General features: G+C 42.7%; 1 protein-coding gene across 1 annotated transcript in view; it reads right to left on the bottom strand.

Annotated features, from left to right (window-relative positions):
• LOC126419670 (uncharacterized) overlaps positions 1 to 22,572 on the bottom strand; it is a 96,406-nt gene extending 73,834 nt beyond the window's left edge. The window contains exon 1 of the mRNA XM_050086857.1: positions 22,522 to 22,572. Within this exon, the coding sequence (XP_049942814.1) occupies positions 22,522 to 22,572 (51 nt within the window). The remainder of the gene's footprint in view (positions 1 to 22,521) is intronic.
• Positions 22,573 to 23,240: the final 668 nt, after the last annotated feature.

Genomic DNA, 23,240 nt, shown 5'->3' with positions numbered 1-23,240 from the left:
CTAATGTACTGATTACAAGGATGCTTTCCTTTATAAGTAGAACCACCTGAAGATACAGCTTGAACGAACCGAAACCAGTCGTGAATACATCGTCAATTTACAGCCATATGCGGTTTATTCAAGTTTAGTTTACTATAAACTTATTTACGTCCACTGTCAATTGCCAGACGCTGCATCGATCATTGATACGCTGCAGGTTCCTGTAACTTGGTACAATCTTGTGACATCGCTACCTTTCTCCAGGTACCTGCATCGTCTGCGAACAAGCCTCGAGGAACTACCGACCTCATCCTCTTGATCGTGTACACTATCTTACCGAAAGTATTCGGACATCAGTTAGTGCTATTTAATAAGCAGTGTGTACACTCTTCGTCTATATGAGACTTGAGGACACTTTCAAAAAGTCTGATTCTTCGGTTTCTGCCGGAGTATTTGTTGATCGAAGACTGCATGGCTGTACTGCCGGTTCATAGTGTCTAACGGTCTCAATATTTCGGCGATCAGACATGTCACCATGGTCAGGTGCGCTTACGAACTGAGCTCCCGTGCGTGTTTGCATGACTGGGTTTGAGCCCGTAGCTACTGAACGTCCCGTGGAGTTATCCTAATTCCTTTTGTGTAAGGTTCGGGGTGCGAAGTGAAGGGTTGTACGTGTGTTTGTGAGTGTGTAATCGTGCTGCGTTTACTATGATAGATGGAGCAGCGTTTTATGCTTTGAAATGGCTAGTGGTTGTGTTCATCGGGTGTCTGTAGTTTACATGGAGGGGATCGGTACTTAGTGATGAGATGAGGTGGAATGGTGAGATTTTTGAGATTTTTGGTTTCTCATAAAATGATTGTGTACTGTTCTGAATGATGGTGGTGATTTTTGGCATGTTTGTGTCGTTGTGTAAGTGTGTGCTGGGGACGAAACAAGGTGTGTGAGTGATGATTCTTAGAGCTTTGTTTTGTAGGACTTGCAGTTTGTGGAGGTGAATGCCTGCGGCCATGCCCCAGATTTCACAGCTGTAAAGTAAAACCACAAGTGCTATCATCTTCCACATTAGTAGTTTTGCTTTCGTGGTTAGGCCATTGCCCTTGAGCAGAGGATACAACTTCTATATTGGAGCTGAACCCCAATTACATATGTCTGTAATGTGTTGTTTCCATAGTAGATTGTGATTGTATTTCAGTCTTAAGTAGGTTACCTAAATAGGTCAGGCATTACATTTATTGAATTTATATCTCATAAATGTTGCACCATTGACTGATTTCCTCAAGGTGCAGCTGGAGTAGGATGATAATGTAATTAGGATTAGGGTTGCTAGCGTAGAGAGCAGTGTTATCTGCTAAGAGGGCAAGATGAGTGTTGTCTCGCTTTGGTATATCATTAGTGTAGATACTATAGAGTATGGGCCCCAATACTGAGCCTTGTGGGACCCCTGCCTCTATTTGCTTAATACTACTGTTGCTTTCGTCCAGCCTAACATATAAATTCATATTTACTAAGAAAGAACCTATCATCTAATGAAGTAGAGGGGACATTCATACTGTGGAGCTTGAATAGTATGCTGTCGTGCCAGACCTGGTCAAAAGTCTTCTCGATGTCCAAAAAGATTGCACCCGTGCTCTGAACTTCTGCCCTGGCCTTACAGACCTGCTCAACCACTCAGGTGGCTTGTATTGTGGTGCCATGCCCAGCACGAAAGCCGAACTGATCTGGGATGATAATCTATTTGTCGTTGAGGACAGTATGCAGTGAGGTGAGGATTAAGTGTTCCAAGATTTTACCTAGGAAGCTTAGGAGTGATATGTGTCTATGGTTTTCGGCGAATAAGGGATTTTTGTGGGGTTTCGGAATGGTGATAACCTTTGCAGTTTTCCATTGGGTGGGGAAGTGGTTTTGCTCGAGGCAGGAATTATAGATGGAAGTGAGCTATTGTATAGCTGTGGGAGGTGGGTTTGTGAGTTGCAGTGGCCTGACTCTGTCAGGGCCAGGTGATTTCGATGTGCCGAGCCATTTGATGGCTGAGTTGACTGTTTGGGGAGAGACAGGCTGGAACAGGGTCTGGGTGGCTCGTCTCAGTAACTTTGGCATGGTCCTTTCCACGATTATTTCTTGATCGCCAGGTCGTTGTCGTTGATGTTTTTATCTCTGAACTGTAGTTCAAGGGAGTTTGCAATGGCCTCAGCCTTGCCTGTGGGATCGTACACTAGGCCATTTTCCCCCAACAGTGGCTTTATGGACCCGGCAGGATTCCTTCAGGCCGTAATGATCCTCCAGAACTTCTTTGGGTCGTTCTGGGTTGCGTGGAGAGTTTGTTCCCAGCAGGCACTTCTGTGCTCAGCTAGGTGAACCCTGAGTTCCTGGACTAGACCGCTGGCAATCCTCCTGTCAGTGGGATCAAATGGTTCAAATGGCTCTGAGCACTATGGGACTTAACATCTATGGTCATCAGTCCCATAGAACTTGGAACTACTTAAACCTAACTAACCTAAGGACATCACACAGCACTCAGTGGGATCCCTGTAAGCCTGCCACCGTCTACGAAAGCGCCTTTTACAATGTAGAAGTTCTTGAATTTCATCAGGAAGGTATTGCTTCCTGTTCAGGTGGCGCGTTGTCGTGGTGGAATTTTCGTAGCATATATTTAAGATATTTGTGAATTTCCTCAGGGCTGGGACTTCTTCTGTGTGTAGTCCTACCAGATCAGCGTACATTCCCCAGTTTGCACTGTACGTGTGGTAGGTCCTTCTTGGGTCCTCGTGACTGGCACCGACTAGTTCTAGGGTCACAGGGTTGTGGCCTGAGTCGAGTTCATTATGTACTGCAGTACTATTCTTCAACAGAGATTCAGAAACCTTTTTGAAAGTCATGGAAGAGTTGATGAGTATACTGTCAGTTCATAGTGTATTTGGATAGTTCTTTACAGTGAAGACGGCCAGGATGTCTGGTCTGAAGACTTCTTTGTTGTAGTAGTGTGAAGGCTCTTCGGAGGCTACTACCCTGATGTCATTTAGCTCCTCGGTGAGATTGTGGATATTTCTGCCACTGGCTGTGGTGAGTCAACAGACCCATGCCCTGTGTTTGGATTTCAAGTCTCCACCGATGATGAACCTTCTCCCTAAGCCTAATAGGAAAACTAGGAAGAGGATGGTAGGCTGCCACCAGAATGACCGGGGTTTTATTTAGTTCTAGCTCTATCCCACTTGTTTATATTTTTACTTTCTTGTCTATGTCTAGCCTAGTCTTAACTAATACTAGTGTCCCACCCCCAGGATGGTCTAGACTATCTAGTCTATAGCTACAGTAATTCCTTACATGAAATTTATGATGACGTTTGAGATGTGTCTCACGTACAAAGTGCAACATCCACCCCATTGTCATCTAGGAAAGTGTCTAGCGCACGCTTTTGATGGTGGATGCCATTGGCATTCCAAGGTCGGGCGACCACCTTATATACGCCCACGGGCCCATTCCCTCCATGATCTGGGCTTCCAGAGGGAACGGGTCCGTGGGGGGAGGGTATATAATGTGGTAGCCTGCCCTCTGGAGCTCAGTTCGTCAGCGCACCTGATCATGGCGACATGTCTGATCGCCGAAATATTGTGACCGTAGGGCACTATGAACCGGCAGTCACCCATGAACTCTTCGATCAATTTCAGAAAGGTTTATGAATCGGTGTGGAAGGATAACAACCCATTCTCCCTCAAGAACTGAAACCAGAGGGGATAGTAATGTCGGATGGTGGAGTCTCGGGCGACGGCGACGCTCTAACTCATATCCACAGTGTTCCTGTGGGCTCGGATAGGGACAGTGAGCAATTCAGTCCATTTCAGGAATGTTTTTGTCCACAAGCTATTGCTTCACAGATGATGCCTTATGATGCAGTGCATTGTTGTGTCTCCAAATTGTTCACTACTGTACACAATGGTGTAAAATGTATATACTTACGAATCTAGCGTTTTCTTAATAACCACGAAAAACACCCATATACAGTGACTCCATTTACTCTGTACTTTACAGTTGGCACTACACATGATGGCAGCTCTCATGAAATCCAAACCCCTCCATCGGACTACCTCAATGTATAGCGTGCTTCGTCATTCCAAATAAGTGTTTGTCAGCCATCCACCGCCCAATGTCGTAGCATTGTACACCATGCGAAGCGTCGCTATGTGTGGCTTATGAAGAGCTGCTCAGCCACTGTACCTCCTCTGTTTAACTTTCTACTGACAGTACTGTGCTAGCTGGATTGGAACTCAAGAGTGGTTCATTCCGCTGATTTCGCACGGTTCTTTACAACAACCTACACAATGCTCGACGGTCCCTGTCCATAAGTAAGTGATAACTACTTGATCTTGGTTTAATTGTGGCTGTTCCTTTGCGTTACTACTTCATAATCATGTCGCCACCAATCGAGTGAATAGCCTTAGAGGGGTCGAAACGTCCATGACGGATTTGTTTGGCATGTGGCATCTATAGGGCGTGCTGAAAAGTGGTCTCCGTATTTTTATGTGAAAACTCTTATTGTTTTTAATGTAAAACAAGAGTTTATTAGCATTCTACAGGGTGAATCACTATTTTTATTGCCACCAAGAATAACTCCGAAAGTATGATAGGAACTGGAAAGTTTGTGGGTCAAAAGTTCCATGAGACAACGAGGGGCATAATATGGTTTTTTCTTGCTAGGTGGGGTCGCTTCACAGATATTAAGGTCAACTTTTTCTTATCATCGGCACATATCCGAGCACATGCTCTGACAATTCCCTCTCGCATATCTTCAGGTGTAGTTGGAACGTCTTTATAAGAAATGTCTTTTACGAATTCCCACAAGAAGAAATCCGGAGGCGTCAAGCCTGGCGATCGAGCCGGCCAAGACACATCTCGTCCGTGTCCAATCCAACGATTTGGGAATTGCCTCTGCATCTCATTTCTAGCTACCAGCGAAAAATGTGCCGCACACCCTTCGTGTTGATATCACATTCTGTTCCTTGTTCCTAAACACACCTAATGTTTCTTGTTGGAGTGTGGTGTACTTCCTACAAGTAAGATTTCCTTCGATGGAATAGGGGCCCGTAATTCTGTTCTCCAGAATCCCACACCATACATTCATCACTACGGTTTTTGGTGTTCTCAGGTGGACTCATCAGCAGAAGCAGCATTCTCCTGATGATGGTAACCAGTTGGATGGCCGAAATATCGAATCGAGTTGAATTTAGGATCTGGCAGCAAGTCCGAAGAGACTTTCAAGACTTACTTCCCCGGGGAAGCCTACTAAGTCACACTGAATATGGCTATTTGTAGCCGAAATATAGAAATGCAAGAGTAGTAAAAACTAATGGGATTGTGACTGACTGCTGTGTGTCGCTCCTTCCTGTCGGAGACGTTACTTTGCAGCACGCCCTCGTATTGACTTGTATACGTTCGAAGTCACTAAGGGGTCCTCACCGACCCGTTCCACTGTTGGTGCTTCTCTATTGACAATACTCTCCGTCTCTTTTGATACTGGCGAGTACTCGTAAACATCAATGGGCCTTTCTCAGTTCCTTCGGGTACACCTGAAACTACTTTCAAAACTGTCGATTTTCTCCGGTTTATAATTCTATACGCAAATAAGTCGTGAGTCCAGTTCAAATCTAGTCCGACTCGGTAAGCTCGTATGTTATCTGCAATGGACAGTGCTGGGCTGTACCGAATCACTTCCTGTAGTCGAGGAACAACGATCTGACCTCGATATGATAGCGAAAATACATCTTGAAAGTCGGTGGTAGGCATAAAACGAAGTATTTATGTTAGTGAAAATATACTTGCCATCTCAGCAACAAGTAATCTGTAGCAAATAGGGACCACCATGTCGGATACAGGATGAATGAGCACAAGGGCTTTGTAGCAAGATTGAATAGCGTAAATCCAAACCCACGAAAAATTAGATATATTTTCTTCACAAATGGTAAAAATACATCTGACATCTTCCAAAGTGACAGTCTCCACTCCTAATCTATGTAGAATAGTCCAAACGTGGTCTGAATTAAAGGAAATAGTAACGACAGAATTTGCGAGAATTAGACCTAATAAACTGATGGTAGACGGTATTGAACCCTCGTAATACACAAAACAGATCAGAACAGTGTTATGGACGCAGCGCGAAAAGCATGCTAAATATAAAGAAAGCGAAGTCCCCAAGGCTGTCGAAGTTTTACACAAGTTCGACATGCTTTCGATAGTTTCCAGAACGCAACTCAGTCTCTAATCCTGGCAGAAAACGCAGAGATTCAGATCGTATGTAAAGTACACCAGCGGCACGACGCCGTCAATACCTTCATTGTCCACTAAAAATGGTGGTGTTATTGATGATAGTACCACTAAAGCAGAGTTACTAAACACGGCTTTCCGAAATTCCTTTACAAAAGAAGACGTAGTAGCTATTCCAGAGCTCGAAGAAAGAGCAACTGCGAAGTACGTATCCTAGGTGTAGCGAAGCAGCTTACATCTCCTTATGAAGCGAAAGCCTCCGGTGCAGATAGTATACCAGTTAGATTCCTTTCAGAATCTGCTGATACAATAGCCCCTCACTGACCAATCAATCCAAAAGCTCGTTCGTTGAAAGAGCCGTGCCTAGAGACCGGAAAGAGACACGAGTCACATTAATACTCAAGAAAGATAATCGGAGTATTACGCTATATTACAGACCCATATCAGTAACATAAATTTGGAGTAAGATTTTTGAACATACACTGTCTTCGAACAGTATTAATTTCCTCGAATAAAACAATATATTGACAAACAGCTAACACGGATTCTGAAAATATCGTTGTTGCGAAACAGATGTAGCTCTTTATTCTCACGTAGTATTGAGTGTCATCGACAGAGGACCTCAAATTGATTCCACATTTTTGGATTCCCAGAAGGCTTTGGACACCGTTCCTGACAATTGACTTCTAATAAAATCGTGTGCTTATGGAGCATCGTCTCATTTGTGCGACTCGATTCGTGGTTTTCTGTGAGAAAGGTCACAGTTTATAGCAGTTGACACAGTCATCGAGTAAGGCAGAAGTAGTATTTGGAGTTCGTCAAGGAAGTGTTACACGCTCTTTGCTGTTCCTGATCTACGTAAACGATTTTGGAGACAATCTGAACAGCCTGAAAAGATAGTTTATAGATGGTCGTATCATCGAATGATCCTAACCAATTGTAAAATGATTTATGCAAGATATCTGTATGATGCGAATAGTGGCAACTGGCTATAAATAACGAAAAGCCATCAAGATGAGTACCAAAAAGAATTCGCTAAATTTCACTTACACGATGAATCATACAAATGTAAAGGTTGTGAATTCAACCAAATACATAGGAGTTAGAATTACGGCAGGCCAGTGTGGCCGAGCGGTTCTAGGCGCTTCAGTCTGGAACCGCGCAGCTGCTACGGTCGCAGGTTTGAATCCTGCCTCGCGCATGGATGTGTGTGATGTCTTTAGGTTAGGTAGGTTTAAGTAGTTCTAAGTTCTAGGGGACTTATGACCTCAGATGTTATGTCCCATAGTGCTCAGAGCCATTTGAACCATTTCATTAGAATTACGAATAATATAAACTGGAACGACCACAAAGATAATGTTGTGCGGATGAGAGCTAAGGATTGTGATTTACTGGCAGAACACATAGGAAATGAAGACACTGCCTACACTACGCTTGATCGTCCTTTGCTACAGCATTTCTGGGCTTTGTAGGATCCTTACCAGATAGTATTTGCGGAGGACATTGAAAAAGTTCAAAGACGGGCAGCTCATTTTGTATTATCGCGAAATATGGAAAGAGTGCCTTGGATATGATACACGAATTGGGGTAGCAAATTTGAAGACAAAGTATTTTTTTCATTGAAGCAGGATCTTGTCATGAAATTTTCATCCCCAACTGTCTCCTCCGAGTGCGAACATACTTTGTTGATGGCCTCGTAGATAGGGAAAGATGATTATCATAATAAAATAAGAGAAACAGACGTCTCACGGGAAGAAGTAAGATTTTTCCGCGTGCTGTTCGAGAGTGGATCGGTAGAGAAATTGAATGTGGTTCGATCAAACCTCTGCCAAGCATTTAGTTTGCGAATTGCGGAGCAATCATGTAGATGTAGATGTACAGGATAGGGCACATAACAAATGGATATGACTGGACGTGACAGTATGCACATAGCCGTGACCTGCACACCACGTGTACGACCGCCATGTGATCCACACCGGTTCGGAGCATAGTGCGGGCTGTCAGCGTGAGTAGAGCAGTGCAAAGGGAACGATGGGACTCACATCGGAGCAGCGGGTGTTCGTTATGGAGAGTTACGTGACAACGAAGTCGTAGAAACGATGTTGTCAATTTTTTGCTGAGACGTTAAACGGTGTCAAGTTGCCAGTGAAGAGTGCCATGCAACGGTTAAACAGAAAATGGTGTCAATCTGTTTTGAACAAGCCAAACAAATATTCCGAAATGTGCCCGCACATCAAAAAATGTGGCTGTAGTTCACCAGAAAACATCTGCTATAGTAAGGTTAGTATTATATTTAGTTTCCTCTACTGTGCTTCTTTGTACCCTGGAGCTCTATTCCCGGGCCACTTTTACTTGTCCCACTCATCTACCTCAGCGTCGTTGTATGTGTGTGACGGTATCTAACGGTTACTGCTGTGCAGCTGGTCTGCTAAACAGCGTTTTCACTAGTAAACTATCTGCGTCTTTATCTGCGGTTACTTGTAATTTAGATACTGAGGCTATGCATGGCTCTGTTTGAAAAGAATAGCTGATACAGTCATAGGATCGAGGTGCGCAAGTCTGCTTTCACGCCCCACAGCTGATTCACTGCAATTAAAACGTGTCGCTGTGATCGTGGAGTCAAACACTCTATGTACTCGCTAGAATTGCGAGGTAATACAATAGAGAGAAATATAAAAAATAAATGAATGACTTACTGAAATTTGTAATTGATGTAAACGACAAAGAATTATACTGAATAATGGTTATTGATGAAAGGACATCCCAGGTAAACGAGGAGTGGTCCTACGACAATCAAGTATAATACAGACAGAAATACCATTATCTAGTGCAGTTAAGTTACGTTGGGAGCTTTACGAGAATGACAGCAAAATTCACAATGAAACAGTTATAAAAGATGCATAAAAACGAAGTTCATTTCGTAATCACAGTACAAGAAATAATCATCAACTCAAAACAGCTCAGAGTTCAACATGATGATTCACAACTCAGGCGATACAATGAACTGTAACTCATACTCTTTCTATCTTCGATTCCATGATACGAGTGGAAGAAGTTCTACACTGGGAGAAAATTGAGACCTCTCGAAACACCAAGTACCTTCAGAAGTATGATAGCGCACGTTCACCTCCAAAAGATCTCCACGATCGCATCACAAAGGTTACTCGACATGAAGTGCTCGGAATCGTTCCCTTAACTCGAGAAGTCCGAGTCTCCATTTGATTTCCGTAGTGTTCCGCTACTACCTGCTTTCCTATTGGCTGAAGATCAACAAAAATATATCTTCCTTAAGCTCTACAGACATGATTTGATACCGCTCGGGGTAGCCGCGCAGTCTAGGGGCCTTGTCACGCTCCGAGTGGCTACCCCCGTCGGAGGTTCGAGTCCTCTCTCGAGCATGGGTGTGTGTGTTGTCAAGTTAGTTTAAGTTACATTAAATAGTGCGTAAGCTTAGGGACCTATGACCTCAGCAGTCTGGTCCCATAAGATCCTACCGTTTTCCATGATTTGATTCAAGTTGACCACTTCCGGGACTAAACTAATATACTATAACAATATTTAAAGAAGAAAATGTTATAAATATTGTGTCACTCCCAGATCAATTACGATAAATGTAAGTAATAGTTCATAAATAAACAAGCCAGAATTCATCCGCAAATGTGCTCACGATAAATGTCAACTGATTTTCGTTAATGTTGTTTAAGCAATTATTTATGCCTTCTCAACATAAGCGTCGTTTGATTTTCTGTTCAATTGTGATGTCCGCTAAAATATGCGATCGGCAATTTCTAAATTAACACATTTATTTAATAACACTTACAATCAATATTTAGATGAAGTTACTGGAAAAGTAGCAAACTGCTCATTCAATAATTACACAAGTATGACAGAATGTGTGGTATTCACGCTGTGTTCATTTTCTGTGTAAATGTGGAGAATACGAAGTTCTGACAAATATTTGCATAAGGAAACGGACAAAAAGACGTTGTGAATCAATAACTAAATTACATATAAGTAGTTTTCAGGGATGATGGATATAGTGCAATGCTATCAACTGATATATCGTATGCTGAAATCGCATGAAGCGATTAAAAGTTGATAGTTCAGAGTTTATTCGCTATGAAATATTGACTTCTATAGTTTTAAACATATGGAAATATTGTTGTGTCATTGAATGTGTCTCACTTTTATGATATCGCAAATATTTTCGGATTTGCATTAATATTTGATGTGACTTATCGTCTAATCTCAAAGCCCGCCGTTGCTGCTAGCACAGCTGGTCCTCTTAAGCGACCAACGCGTAGTCTGAATTCCCAGCGATGGGATTTATCCGTTTCTGGTGACGGTGCTAAGCAGTCTTTGTATCTGGATTCGACTGTAAAGGTCATGTAGCTGGAAGCTGGAACTGCCGCGGCGCACCCTAAGACGTGGGCCCATTACCGTTGACCCTTAGAACGAACTCATATTACCTCGTACCAATACTGGGTGGACGATTAGATCTACTAAATACGCATAACGTTACACGAGGCGCTGTGGATCTCGCTGATGAGTAAAGCGAACTAAATTTCGGAAGATTTCTGTTTGCGGAATCAATGACGACTTTTGTAAAGAACCCGTTGTACCACATCACTGATGAGATGCTTGATTCCGTTGCGCAAAGACGCCGAGTGTCGACGACACACACCTACATCTACATCCGTACTCCGCAAGCCACCTGACTGTGAGTGGCGGAGGGTACTTTGAGTACCTCTGTCGGTTCTCCCATCTATTCCAGTCTCGTATTGATCGTGGAAAGAAAGTTTGTCGATATGCCTCTGTGTGGGCTCTAATCTATCTGATTTTACCCTCATGGTCTCTTCGCGAGATATACGTAGGAGGGAGCAATATACTGCTTGACTCCTCGGTGAAGGCATGTTCTGGAAACTTCAACAAAAGCCCGTACCGAGCTACTGAGCGTCTCTCCTGCAGAGTCTTCCACTGGAGTTTATCTATCATCTCCGTAACGCTTTCGCGATTACTAAATGATCCTGTAACGAAGCGCTGTGCTCTCCGTTGGATTTTCTCTATCTCTTCTATCAACCCTATCTGGTACGGATCCTACGCTGGTGAGCAACATTCAAGCAGTGGGCGAACAAGTGTACTGTAACCTACTTTGTTTTCGGATTGCATTTCCTTAGGATTCTGGCATCTGCTTTACCGACGATCAACCTTATATGGTCATTCCATTTTAAATCACTCCTAATGCCTACTCCCAAATAATGGAATTAACTGCTTCCAGTTCCTGACGTGGTATATTGTAGCTAAATGATAAAGGATTTTTCTATGTATTCGCAGCACATTACACTTGACTACATTGAGATACAATTGCCATTCCCTGTACCATGCGTCAATTCGTTGCAGATCCTCCTGCATTTCAGTATAATTTTCCATTGTTACAACCTCTCGATGTACCACAGCATCATCCGCAAAAAGCTTCAGTGAACTTCTGATGTCATCCACAAGGTCATTTATGTATATTGCAAATAGCAACGGTGCTACGACCCTCCCCTGCAGCACTCCTGAAATCACTCTTACTTCGGAAGACTTCTCTCCATTGAGAATGACATGCTGCGTTCTGTTATATGGGTTCCATCCAATCACACAATTGGCCTGATAGTCCATATGCTCTTACTTTGTTCATTAAGCGACTGTGGGGAGCTGTATCGAACGCCTTGCGGCACTCAAGAAACACGGAATCTACCTGGGAACCCGTGTCTATGGCCCTCTGATTTTCGTGGACGGCCGGCCGGGATGGCCGAGCGGTTCTATGCGCTACAGTCTGGAACCGTGCGACCGCTACGGCCGCTGGTTCGAATCCTGCCTTGGGCATGGATGTGTGTGGTGTCCTTAGGTTAGTTAGGTTTATGTAGTTCTAAGTTCTAGGGGACTGATGACCTTAGAAGTTAAGTCCCATAGTGCTCAGAGCCATTTCTCGTGGACGAATAGCGCGAGCTGGGTCTTACACGATCGTCTTTTTCGAAACCCATGCTGATTCCTACAGAGTAGATTTCTAGTCTCCAGAAAAGTCATTATACTCGAACATGTTCGAACGTGTTCAATACACGCCGCAACAGACAGCAATACATCGAACGGTTGCGGCCGAAGGAGAAGTGAGCGGGCGCTGCTGAGTAAATTCGCCTACGCAACTGTACCGCCGCCACCTGTGGGTCTTCTCTTGTCGTTCCGTAGCGGCGGCTCAGCGAGGGAGCAGCAGTGTGCGGAGAACGGGCACCGCGGCCGCCTGCCTGCCTGCCTTCCGTCCGTCCGTCTCAGCTGCCGGGCTCCGCCAAAGGTGCGTGGCTCGCCGCTTCCGACATCAGACACTAAAGGCAGCGCCCTTCTTCTCTGTCCCTCATCGTATTCACCATGTCGTAGTTGCTGCAGTTAATTCCACGGGTAACGCTTCATAATAGGGACATTCTGGGAATGCTTCTGTTTTTTATCCTCTGCATTTTTTCTTTCGAGATATGTCCAGTGCCGTAGTTTGGCTTCTCTGTGTCATATCCAACAATGCCCTTTGCTCTGTAGCTTCTTTTAGTATACATGCAGACAGAAGCGACGAATGAAAATTTTCACCAGAGCCGGGATTTGAAACCTGTACAGTTGCTCACCAAGCAGATGCACCCTGGCTCAGTGGCTTTGCACAACTGCACGGACTATCCTAGCACGCCTCCCTCCTCAATTCAAATTCCCATTGTTGTCCCCTTCTCTCAATAATTTTTCATTGCACTTTTCTTCAGTCCAGGACGATTTTGTCAGTAACTTTTGCATTTTTGAGTGTGTCGTTCATATGTTGCCTAAATTGTCATCACTGGTATAAGGCTGATCATAGAGCCTTGCGACACACGACGAGCACTGCATTACTGAACGATGCCACACCAGCGGCTGATGTTGCTTAATCTGTAGGCGTTTTGGAGGTCTAGGTTTCAAATTACCTGTGACAGAGCATTTGCATAAAATTTCGCGAGTAGTTCCGTATTGTGGGTAACGAATGGCCTGCATAGATTACATTGGTTGAAATTTTCTGCGATGATATGGCTGATGTTCTCTCCAGTTATCGAGAAGGTCTCAATGCGTCGGCTTGTGTTAACGCCATCAACTTTCAAGCCACCTGTACAGAGCAAACATCAGCCGTAACTCGAGAATTACTCTTCTTGTGAGAAAAGAGCCATTGTTTATTCCGTGTATGCTCTATCTGTTTTAATATTTGAATATTGTTTTAATATTTGAATATCATGAGTTGCATTCAAGTTGATGATTTCCAAAACGGCCACCATCTTGGTAACATAGCCTCACAACTTTCCACCACTCCCCTCTCGCGCCTCTTGCTATCTGACTTCATATTTATTTTTATCAATCTGTTTTGTATTGGATTGCTATCTGAGTTCCTAAAATTGATGAACCTAGGCTTCTTTTCTCCAAAGGTTTTCCTGATTTTCCCGTTGGTAACATATTTGTTTCCCATGGGAATGCATAGTTCTACGGCTTCGCATTTGTCTGGTAACCATTTCTGCTTCACCATTTTGAACTTCCTGCGAGGTTCACTTTTAGACTTCTTCATTCCCGTTTGCTTAATTTATCTGTTACATTTTTACATTTTCCCCTTCCAGCTATCAAATTCAGTTTCATACGTGTTATCCAATGTTTTCTATTGTGTCTCATATGTAGAATGTTTCATGTTCTGTTTTCTTCACTGTGTCATCTCTCAAAGTTCCCATTCGTCTTTATTCTGTTCCTTTCGCAGTGCGGGATTAGCCGAGCGCTGTAGGGTGCTGCAGTCATGGAATATGCGGCTGGTTCCGGCGGAGGTTCGAGTCCTCCCTATGGTATGGGTGTGTGTTTGTCCTAAAGATAATTTACGTTAAGTAGTATGTAAGGTTATTGACTGATGACCTTAGCAGTTAAGTCCCATAAGATTTCACACACATTTAAACATTTTTTTAATTTTCCTTTCCCCTGTTTCATCAATCTTTCACTAAGGCTTCCTTTGAAACTCTCAACACCCACTGGTTCTTTCAATTTACCTGTGTCCCAACTCCTTAAATTTCTTTTTTGTAATTTCTTCGTTTTCATCCCCTTTTCACAACCAATAAAATATAGTGCTCGTCTATATTTGCTCCTGTAATTGTTTTTCAGTTTAAAATATGGTTTCTGAATCTGTATTTCCATTTTATAATATACCTTAAAGATTCCAGTGTCTCCAGGTCTGTTCTACGTATGTATCCTCTTTCCACGTTTCTTAAATCATGTGCTGCCAACGATTAAATTGTAACATTCGCAAATTTTTACCAGTTGGCTTGCCCTTTTATTCTTCTCCTCCTGTCCATGTTCTTCGATTATTTTTCCTGCTATCAATTTGCAGCCTCCCATCATAATTAAATCCTCGTCTCTCTCTTAACAATTTGATTTTTTTATTTAATTACACATTCCCAATTTTCATTTTTTGAGGAGTTAGTAAGCATTTAAACTTATGCGAGTGTACTGGGAGATGGCGTTGTGTCTACCTCGGCTGCGATCTTGCATTCATCATGAAGTTAATAGTAGCTCACCTTCATTCTGATTATTAGATTTGCGACTGAATTACTCGTATTTGATTTTATGTTCATAAAGCTGTCATGTTCTGCCTAGAAGTCGCAACCAAACAACATCAGATTTGTTTTTCCTGATGATAGCATTCACTTGAGTAGTCTCTGTGCAAGAGATCCGAACGGGGGAATATTTCACCTACGGAATACTGTACCCAACAGAATGTTATCATCATTATAAAGTATAGCTGCATGCCCTCGGGAAATATAGCAGCTGCAGTTTCCTCTTGATTTCAGCTGTTCGCAATACCAACAAAGCATGTCCATTTTGATTAACGTTAGGCCGTCCGGTGTGGCCGTGCGGTTCTAGGCGCTTCAGTCTGGAACCGCGTGACCGCTACGGTCGCAGGTTCGAATCCTGCTTCGGGCATGGATGTGTGTAATGTCCTTAGGTTAGTTAGGTTTAATTAGTTCTAAGTTCTAGGGGGATGATGACCTCAGAAGTTAAGTCGCATAGTGCTCAGAGCCGTTTGAAACATTTGATTAACGTTAAAAGGCTGGAATAGTCAATTTTCCAGACTGTTGTCTCTGCAACTTCTGAAAAGACCTGCTCGTCTTAAGGAATACGTTAGTGTAGCCTCTCAAGAGATAGTAGCTACGGCTACCTGCCTCTCTGACCAACAAAACCCAAGCCATCAGCAATATTCATGGTTTGTCGGGGGATAACCTATGTTTTTCTTTTCTTTTTTAAAGAAAGCTTTTATCTACAATGTATTACCTCTACCACCTTTAATTATTCTACTACATCCATTTTTGTCTTAAGAGTTTGATCGACAGATCACTTGAGTCACATTTCCTCTATATGTTCATTATTTAAGATATCCCACCAATCAACGGGGAAGTCTTACCTATTTTACCGAAAATGAACACCTTTGGGCTTATTTTTGTGGCTATTTGTACGCTGGCGACAAATATAGATACGATGCTACAACTTAAAAGTGGTCAACACTTTTGATGAAAGTGGTTGTTGACTTCGCCTTATAATATGGGGTGTGGGTAGCTGAGTACTAACTATGAACAAATACTGCAATAAACACTTTTTATTCAGCACTAAGTGCAAAGCCGCCGGACGTTGCATGAAATTTTAATCGATTACCAGCCCTACTCTCTACCACGAAGAGAAAACTGCGCCACGGAATTCTGATTATTGAACTCCAGAACGCCTGTGACGAATCACACTTTGCTACATTACTAAGTAATTTTCTCTCACAGGGTACAGTGGGCTAAACATTACATGTTATGGGGACATGTGCTGGAGTGCACTTCGAGAATGAGTACAACGAAGTAGTTAGCTGCATTATTAATATTTATTTCGCAAATGGAGCGTACTACTGAGAGCACATTTACATGAGTCGTACATAAAAATACTGAAACTACTGTCCCATACGTGTAAACAATACTACAGTACCGATCGTTTATCAGAAAAGAACGAGTGGGAAAAGAGAGTACAAAACAGGCGCTCAGTTAATCACACACAAAGATTCGAATGCAAAGTTCAGGTCTTTGGATTACTAATTGAACCATCAAAGCCTGCTCTTGACTCAGAGCCAAAAAACCATGGCAGTTAACTGGAAAAACGTTGCGTGAATTGTTTCGTAACTAAGCGCCGAATTCGGTTCCATCTGAATTTGTAAAAACGAATTTAAGATCGTCACCCGTAAGGATTCCGCACTGCTCCTAACGATGGAGCTGCTTAGTTACGGAGAATACTGATTCGAAATCGACCCAGTTTCCACCAAAAAAATTATTTCTTACTTGATTTGGAGGCAGCGACTGCTTGCCGCGGCTGCTCTCGTCCACCCGGTGATTTCTCTTTAAAATTTAAACTTTCTCGCACCTGCATACTGAGAGCACTAAAATCTGGTGTGGGTATAATTACTAATCACCAAACTGCTGCTTTTTTTGAAAGAGCAAGCGTTTCCTCCAATCAGCAGACAGAAGAGGAAACGCTCGTTTCCCTCGGCGTGAAATTTTCCATCCCGTTAAACGGCTGAAATTCTGCAGACGGCGTCGCAACGCCCTGATACGAAACGCTCAGTCACGCGCGTCCACGCCTAGAGACGCGCAGCCGCGTGAATGTGGCGATCATTCATGTTTTGGACACATTGTAGAAGGTACATATTGTACTGGCTGTGAATTGTAATTAAGGCGAGAATAAAGACGCATATATTCCTGCCTGGCTCGGAAAATATGAGAACGAAAAATAGTAGCAAATTCCGGCAGAGAAAAGATACTCTGCCGAGCTTGATAAGCGAAAACCACAAAAATTTTATGGGAGGTGGAGTGAGTGTCGCGTTTCAGACTGCGTTGGAATGACAAATGCCGGTCTCTCCCAGCATTCGTAGCCAACATCGCTAACTTCTGTGCGATGGTATTCAATTTGGAGGTAGCCGTTTCGAATACTACTAATGAGGAAATGTTCACAGCTAAAATTTACTGGTAAGTGCAGATGGGATATGACCACCAGACATTTTGCCAATATCCGAACCTCTGCGCAATGTCTCAAGCAATGAGGCGGTATGACATGTTGATGGTGATCCATGAAATGGAGATGTTGAACTCGACAGCTCCCTGGGTACTACTGGACAGGAGTATGTTCTGTTCGAGCACCGAGTTTTGTCCTCGCACTGCTCCCATCACAAACAGAAAAAGAACATTCCCTTTATTCGCACTTATTAAAAGTCACCTTCCCTGAACAGATACACTTAAATCACAAATCTCAAACTTAAAAACGGAAAAACTCCCTTGCACGCAAACAGAATAAGTTATAAAACTACACGACTAAGTTATCCATAGTGATTTCTCAACCAATAATGCTATAACATGCTTTCGATCTTTTTCATCCCAGTCACTATGTGAATATCTTCAAGAGACTGTATATAACCTAACAATCTAATTTCCAGATGGGCTTGAAAGAAAAACCTTTATGACCTATCCCCTATATTTTCGTAGATGTAAGGTGTGGTTAATAAAATACCCGTGAATTATCGCATTATTATTATTCTCGTGCCACAAACATACAGGTACATGTACATACATTTTACACAGTTATGATTAAATTACTTTTGACCAAAACTTGGCCACTTCCAGTGCATTTTCTCTTGCTTGTTGAAGGTCATCTTCTGTGCAGGAGGCTGGACACAATCGACACCGAAGCATGTGCCGGACTGTCTGTTCTCCACAGTCACACCGAATATTGCTTGAATCAGTGTATTCCCATTTTGCCAGGCTAACTTTTTGTCTTCCAACGCCGGACCTCAGTCTATTCAGGGACTTCCAAGTTGTCCATTCCCTGTCATGACCTGTAGGTAAGGCTTCTACAACTCTTTTACAACCATGGGGAAGGTAGGTCTTAGACCTCCATAGTTGCATCCTAGTTTTTTCAGCAGTGGTTCTAATTTCCTTTGATGTCCTAAGGAAACACTTCCTTGACTTCAGTCGTTGCGGATGCGGTTCATGCCCATAAAGAGGATGAGTAATTTGCTGTTCCACTGCCTTTCTATCCTTGTTCGCAGCTCTCCTCTTCAAACAGGTGGTGGTGCTATTCCTGCCAGGTGGTAAGGCCATTCGACTAGAGTGGGTTTCAGGCAACCTGTTATAATTCTGCAGGTTTCGTTGAGAGCTACATCCACTGTTCATGAGTTTAATTACACCGAACAGAACAGGTGTACTCTGCCGTAGAATAGAATAGTGTCATTGTAGATGTTCGGATTGTTTCAGGTTGACTACCCCACTGTGATCCGGCCAGTTTCCGTAGGACATTGTTCCTGGTGGAGACTTCCGACTTGCATTTCACGCAGTGCTTTTTGAAAATGAGAGATCTCTCAAGTGTCACTCCTAGGTATTTTGGAGTCTCATAGTGTTCCAGTTCAACCCCCGACCATACCATTTTCGACTTGCGAGTGGCTTCCTTGGTTCTCAAATGAAAAGCACACACTTGGGTCTTTAAAGGGTTTGGTTTAAGTTGGTTTGTGTTGTAGATCTTCAAGGGCATTCGTGAGGTTCTTACCCACTGATTCAAAATCTCTGCTCTGTGTGGCTAGAGCGAGGTTGTCAGCATATAAGAAGCTCCAGGAGTTTGGGACTATAGGTTGGTCATTCGTGTACATATTAAACAGAATTGGAACCAAAACACTTCCTTGCGGGAGGCCATTCTTCTGTAGTCTCCATAGACTAGGCTGTCCTTTAAAGTCGACGAAGAACCTGCTGTTCTGCAGAAGGGAGGTGATGAGTCTGGTGAGACCTAAATCTTTGATCAGATTGTAGACTTTGACTAGTAGAAGCTGGTGACTGATCGTATCTTACGCCGCAGATAAGTCGACAAATGCGACTCCTGTCACCTTACGAGCTTCAAATCGATTTTCTATAAGCTGTGTGAAATTTATCAATTGTCCAGTACAGCTTTTACCTGGACTAAATCCAGATTGCTGAGGTATAAATGAGGAGTCAATTGCAGGTGACAGGCGATACAAAATTAGTCTTTCCAGCCATTTGTAATAATGACAAAGTAGTGCAAATGGTCTAAAATTCTTTGGATCATTTCCTTCCTTGCCAGGAGTCAGCAAAGCAAACACTCGACTCTCCTACCACATCTTTGGAATTTAGTTTCTGCTTACACAGTTATCGAAAACTTGAGGAATCCATTTCTTTGTATTTAAGGTGAAGTGTTTGATTTGCTAGGTTCGTATATCATCCAAGCCAGCTGATTTGCCATTTTTTCTTTGTTTGATAGCCTTCTGTAGTTCTTCCATGCTGAATGATGATGTAAGGCCATTACTCTCCTCTTGCTCTTCTCTTTGCAATTTCGGTTTTTGTGATTTATGTGTTGGCTTCCCGTTCATCAGTAACTGATGTGCTATTTGACTGGCAGTGATATGATGTGTAATGATCTTAGTCAGATCATTGTTTAAGCGTCTCAGAAGCCTCCAAACTTTATGGCTGTCTCCTTTGAGATCCAAGTTTTCTAAAGCTTTTATCCACTTATCCCTTTTTGTTTTCCTTATAGAGGAAATAAGCTTGTCCCTGTTTACACAGTTGCTTCACTGAAATGGTTTCCTTAAAATAAGTAGCTGTATTCCGCTTGTAGGGTGGCTTGGTCTGAAGTAAGCCCGGGGATATAAAATGTTCGACAGCCGCGAGGAGTAGACATTCTCGAACATCTCTTTACAATTGCCGTGAAGGTGTCATAGCTTTAGGGTATTAGTTCTATATGTTGTTGTTGTTGTGGTCTTCAGTCCTGAGACTGGTTTGATGCAGCTCTCCATGTTACTCTATCCTGTGCAAGCTTCTTCGTCTCCCAGTACCTACTGCAACCTACATCCTTCTGAATCTGCTTAGTGTATTCATCTCTTGGTCTCCCTCTACGATTTTTACCCTCCACGCTGCCCAAGATACTGCAATGTCCAGCAATTCCGCAAATATTGACCAATCAGCAGCCATCTTAAAATTAAACCTCCGAAAATATACCTTCTGTGGTCTTATGAATATCTGTTCCCGCTGTCTACAAAGGCAAACCAGTCTCACTACTTCAAGAGTATTTCATCACTGAATATACAGAGTGGGCCAAAAGTCACTGCACATCGTAACCATTGAATACAAAACAACAGAAATGCTGAAAGAACTGAACACTTTATCGACACTTCAAGATTATTAATTATAACATTCAATTCCGAATTTTTTAGGATTCTGGATAACAGCTTGTAAAACTGAGCTTAGTTTCATCACTTACTGATAGCCTGCTCGACCTGTGGTTACTCGCAGCAGATCAACTTTTCCCGTTGTATTTCCGCAAATTGTAGATGTCTTTCCTTGTAGGTGGAAAGCGTTGAAATTATGATTCCACTCATTTATTATTAAATTATAGTCACGTTTGTACCACGTTTCTAAAGCAAAAACCGAGCGAGGTGGCGCAGTGGTTAGACACTGGACTCGCATTCGGGAGGACGACGGTTCAATCCCGCGTCCGGCCATCCTGATTTAGGTTTTCCGTGATTTCCTTAAATCGCTCCAGGCAAATGCCGGGATGGTTCCTCTGAAAGGGCACGGCCGACTTCCTTCCCAATCCTCCCCTAATTCGATGAGACCGATGACCACGCTGTCTGGTCTTTTTCCCCAACCAACCAACCAACCAACCTAAAGCAAAAACTCTTTCTCCGTTGAAAACATCTCCGTATCAGGTTAGAATCAACAATGAACGATTTCAGAGATCTCTGATTTAATAGGAGTGCTCTCTCGTGTTTATATTAATAATTATCTAGAAAGACGTGAGTGGACTCTAGTATTCGTATCTATAACTATCACAGACAAACAAGATTACATGTCCACAATGGGTTAAGATGGGTAGTGACATTAAGCCCAATCCGTACAAGCAAAATAGTATACACGGAGCCAATAATGCAATGAAGTTAAGAAATTACTTCTCTTACAAAACCCCTCAAGTGTCGTACAACAGGCCCTTTTGGCTTTAACAAAGTGTAGAAATCGTTTTATTAACAAAAATTACATCTCATGTACTTCAAACTGACGATATTTCTTTTTGTAATCACCTCCGTTACTGAAGCATTTTTTATTTATGCCCAACATCTTTAGAACTCCTGAGTCATATTCTGCAGCTGCCATGCCACTAAGTCAGTTGTTCGCTACACTCTCCTCCCCGGCGTCGCTTCCAAAACGTTTCCCGTCAAAGAAATCTTCGAGTTTCATGAAGACACAAATAAGGAATGATCTGAAGAGTGGATGATCTAAATTTTCCGTACAAATGGACACAGTAAGCCTCTTGTTGCAGCAAAGTTGGATCAAATAATGCGTTTAGTTTCAACGTAGAACGTTAAATCATTATTTTTAAGCAGTTTTGACTGTCTCATGGTCCAGATATTAACTATTGTTTTTTGTTGAGTTAAGACTACCTAATTGAGAGCCTGATCAAAACAAAACTACCCACCAACGTTTCGTCATCGTTAACGGAACATCTTCAGAAATGAAACAGGAACAACTGAGTGGGAAACTTACGGGAGCCTTACTTTATAAGGTCATTATGACCTGTGTAGGAAGCGCTACAACCGTGAAATGATACCAAATGCTTAGGTTTCTGGGTGATAAGTGACATCTTTCTTGGTTACAAGTAATCGATTCTTAGAATTCTTCTTTTTGCAAAGTCGGTGGCATCCATATTTTCTATAATTAGACTCCCTCTTCATTTTTATTTTAATTATTATGGCGGTTATTTATTTCAGTCTCAACATTTTTCAGCACTTTGCGTAACTACGGCCTTAACTGTTGGTCGAAACCAGTGTTGAAATATAGGCTCAGCTACGACTCCACGGAATTTTATACGCATTGTCTGTTGTCAATGAAAGATGTATGTCTTCTATACATCTAAGGAATTCTTCTATTTTTATAGTGGACATGAAATTTATGCCAAAATCTTCACAGTCGGCTTTTAAGAAAAAAGGCTACTCGAAGAAGAAGAAGTACTACAGCCAAGGAGGAAGACTTTTGCAGCTAATGATCAGCAGCAACTAACGGGAAATGTCTTCCCCCATACAATGTTACTGGTCGAATTAGAAAAGTTTTGGCAAGCCGTTATACTTGTGGGGAAGTTTTCATTCAACCCAGGAATTGGGACATAGCCTCATAATTAATACCTTAACGTCACCACTTTACCTGTCCTTGCAGAGCGAATGACGATTTCCTTGTCCACCAGGATCCAATCATCTTGACTCTGGGTCGGCTTTCACATGAACATCCAACAAGATCTAATCACCTTGACTCTACGTCGGCTGTCACATGAACGAAACCGACATGCAAAACAGGTATCCTGTCCCTGCGTTGCTATGCAACACTCCCAACGCCGCCGCGCAGCTAGCTGACTGCATCCGGGCGAATTTGACGAAACCATTCCACGACTGTGCTGTGCAACTTACGCAAACAGAAACGACGGTAAAACAAATGTCAAACACCCTTTTGGTGACGAGATCTCTGCAGACATTTAAAAGGTATCATACCGGTATTCATCTTAAGTCATTGAAGGGTAAACGTAAACAAACATACGTTAGTGCAGTGTCTTTACTATTCCAGATTACGATGCAATGTTCACTTGTATTTTCAAGTAAAATGTCCCACTTGTACGGGAATATACATAACGGATGTTCGAGGGCAGGTTGTAAATACATGGTTGACGGCATATGGAAGCTAGAGCTCGGTCGTGAGTCGCACTGGAACAGCCTAATTGTAAGGCGACCGCTAGCGATAAACGGGAAATTTTGGTTCGAGGCCCAGTCGGGCACAGATTTTCACTGTCGTCATTCCATTAAACAGCTAATGTCTGTCCATATTCGCAACAGCGAATACATTTCATGTAACAAATGCGAAAGTCGGAACTT

The sequence above is a fragment of the Schistocerca serialis genome, chromosome 9 (genome assembly GCF_023864345.2).
Source record: "Schistocerca serialis cubense isolate TAMUIC-IGC-003099 chromosome 9, iqSchSeri2.2, whole genome shotgun sequence".
In the NCBI taxonomy this organism is placed as follows: domain Eukaryota; kingdom Metazoa; phylum Arthropoda; class Insecta; order Orthoptera; family Acrididae; genus Schistocerca; species Schistocerca serialis.
The sequence above is the reverse complement of the archived record's forward strand: the minus strand, read 5'-3'. Positions and strand labels throughout refer to the sequence as shown.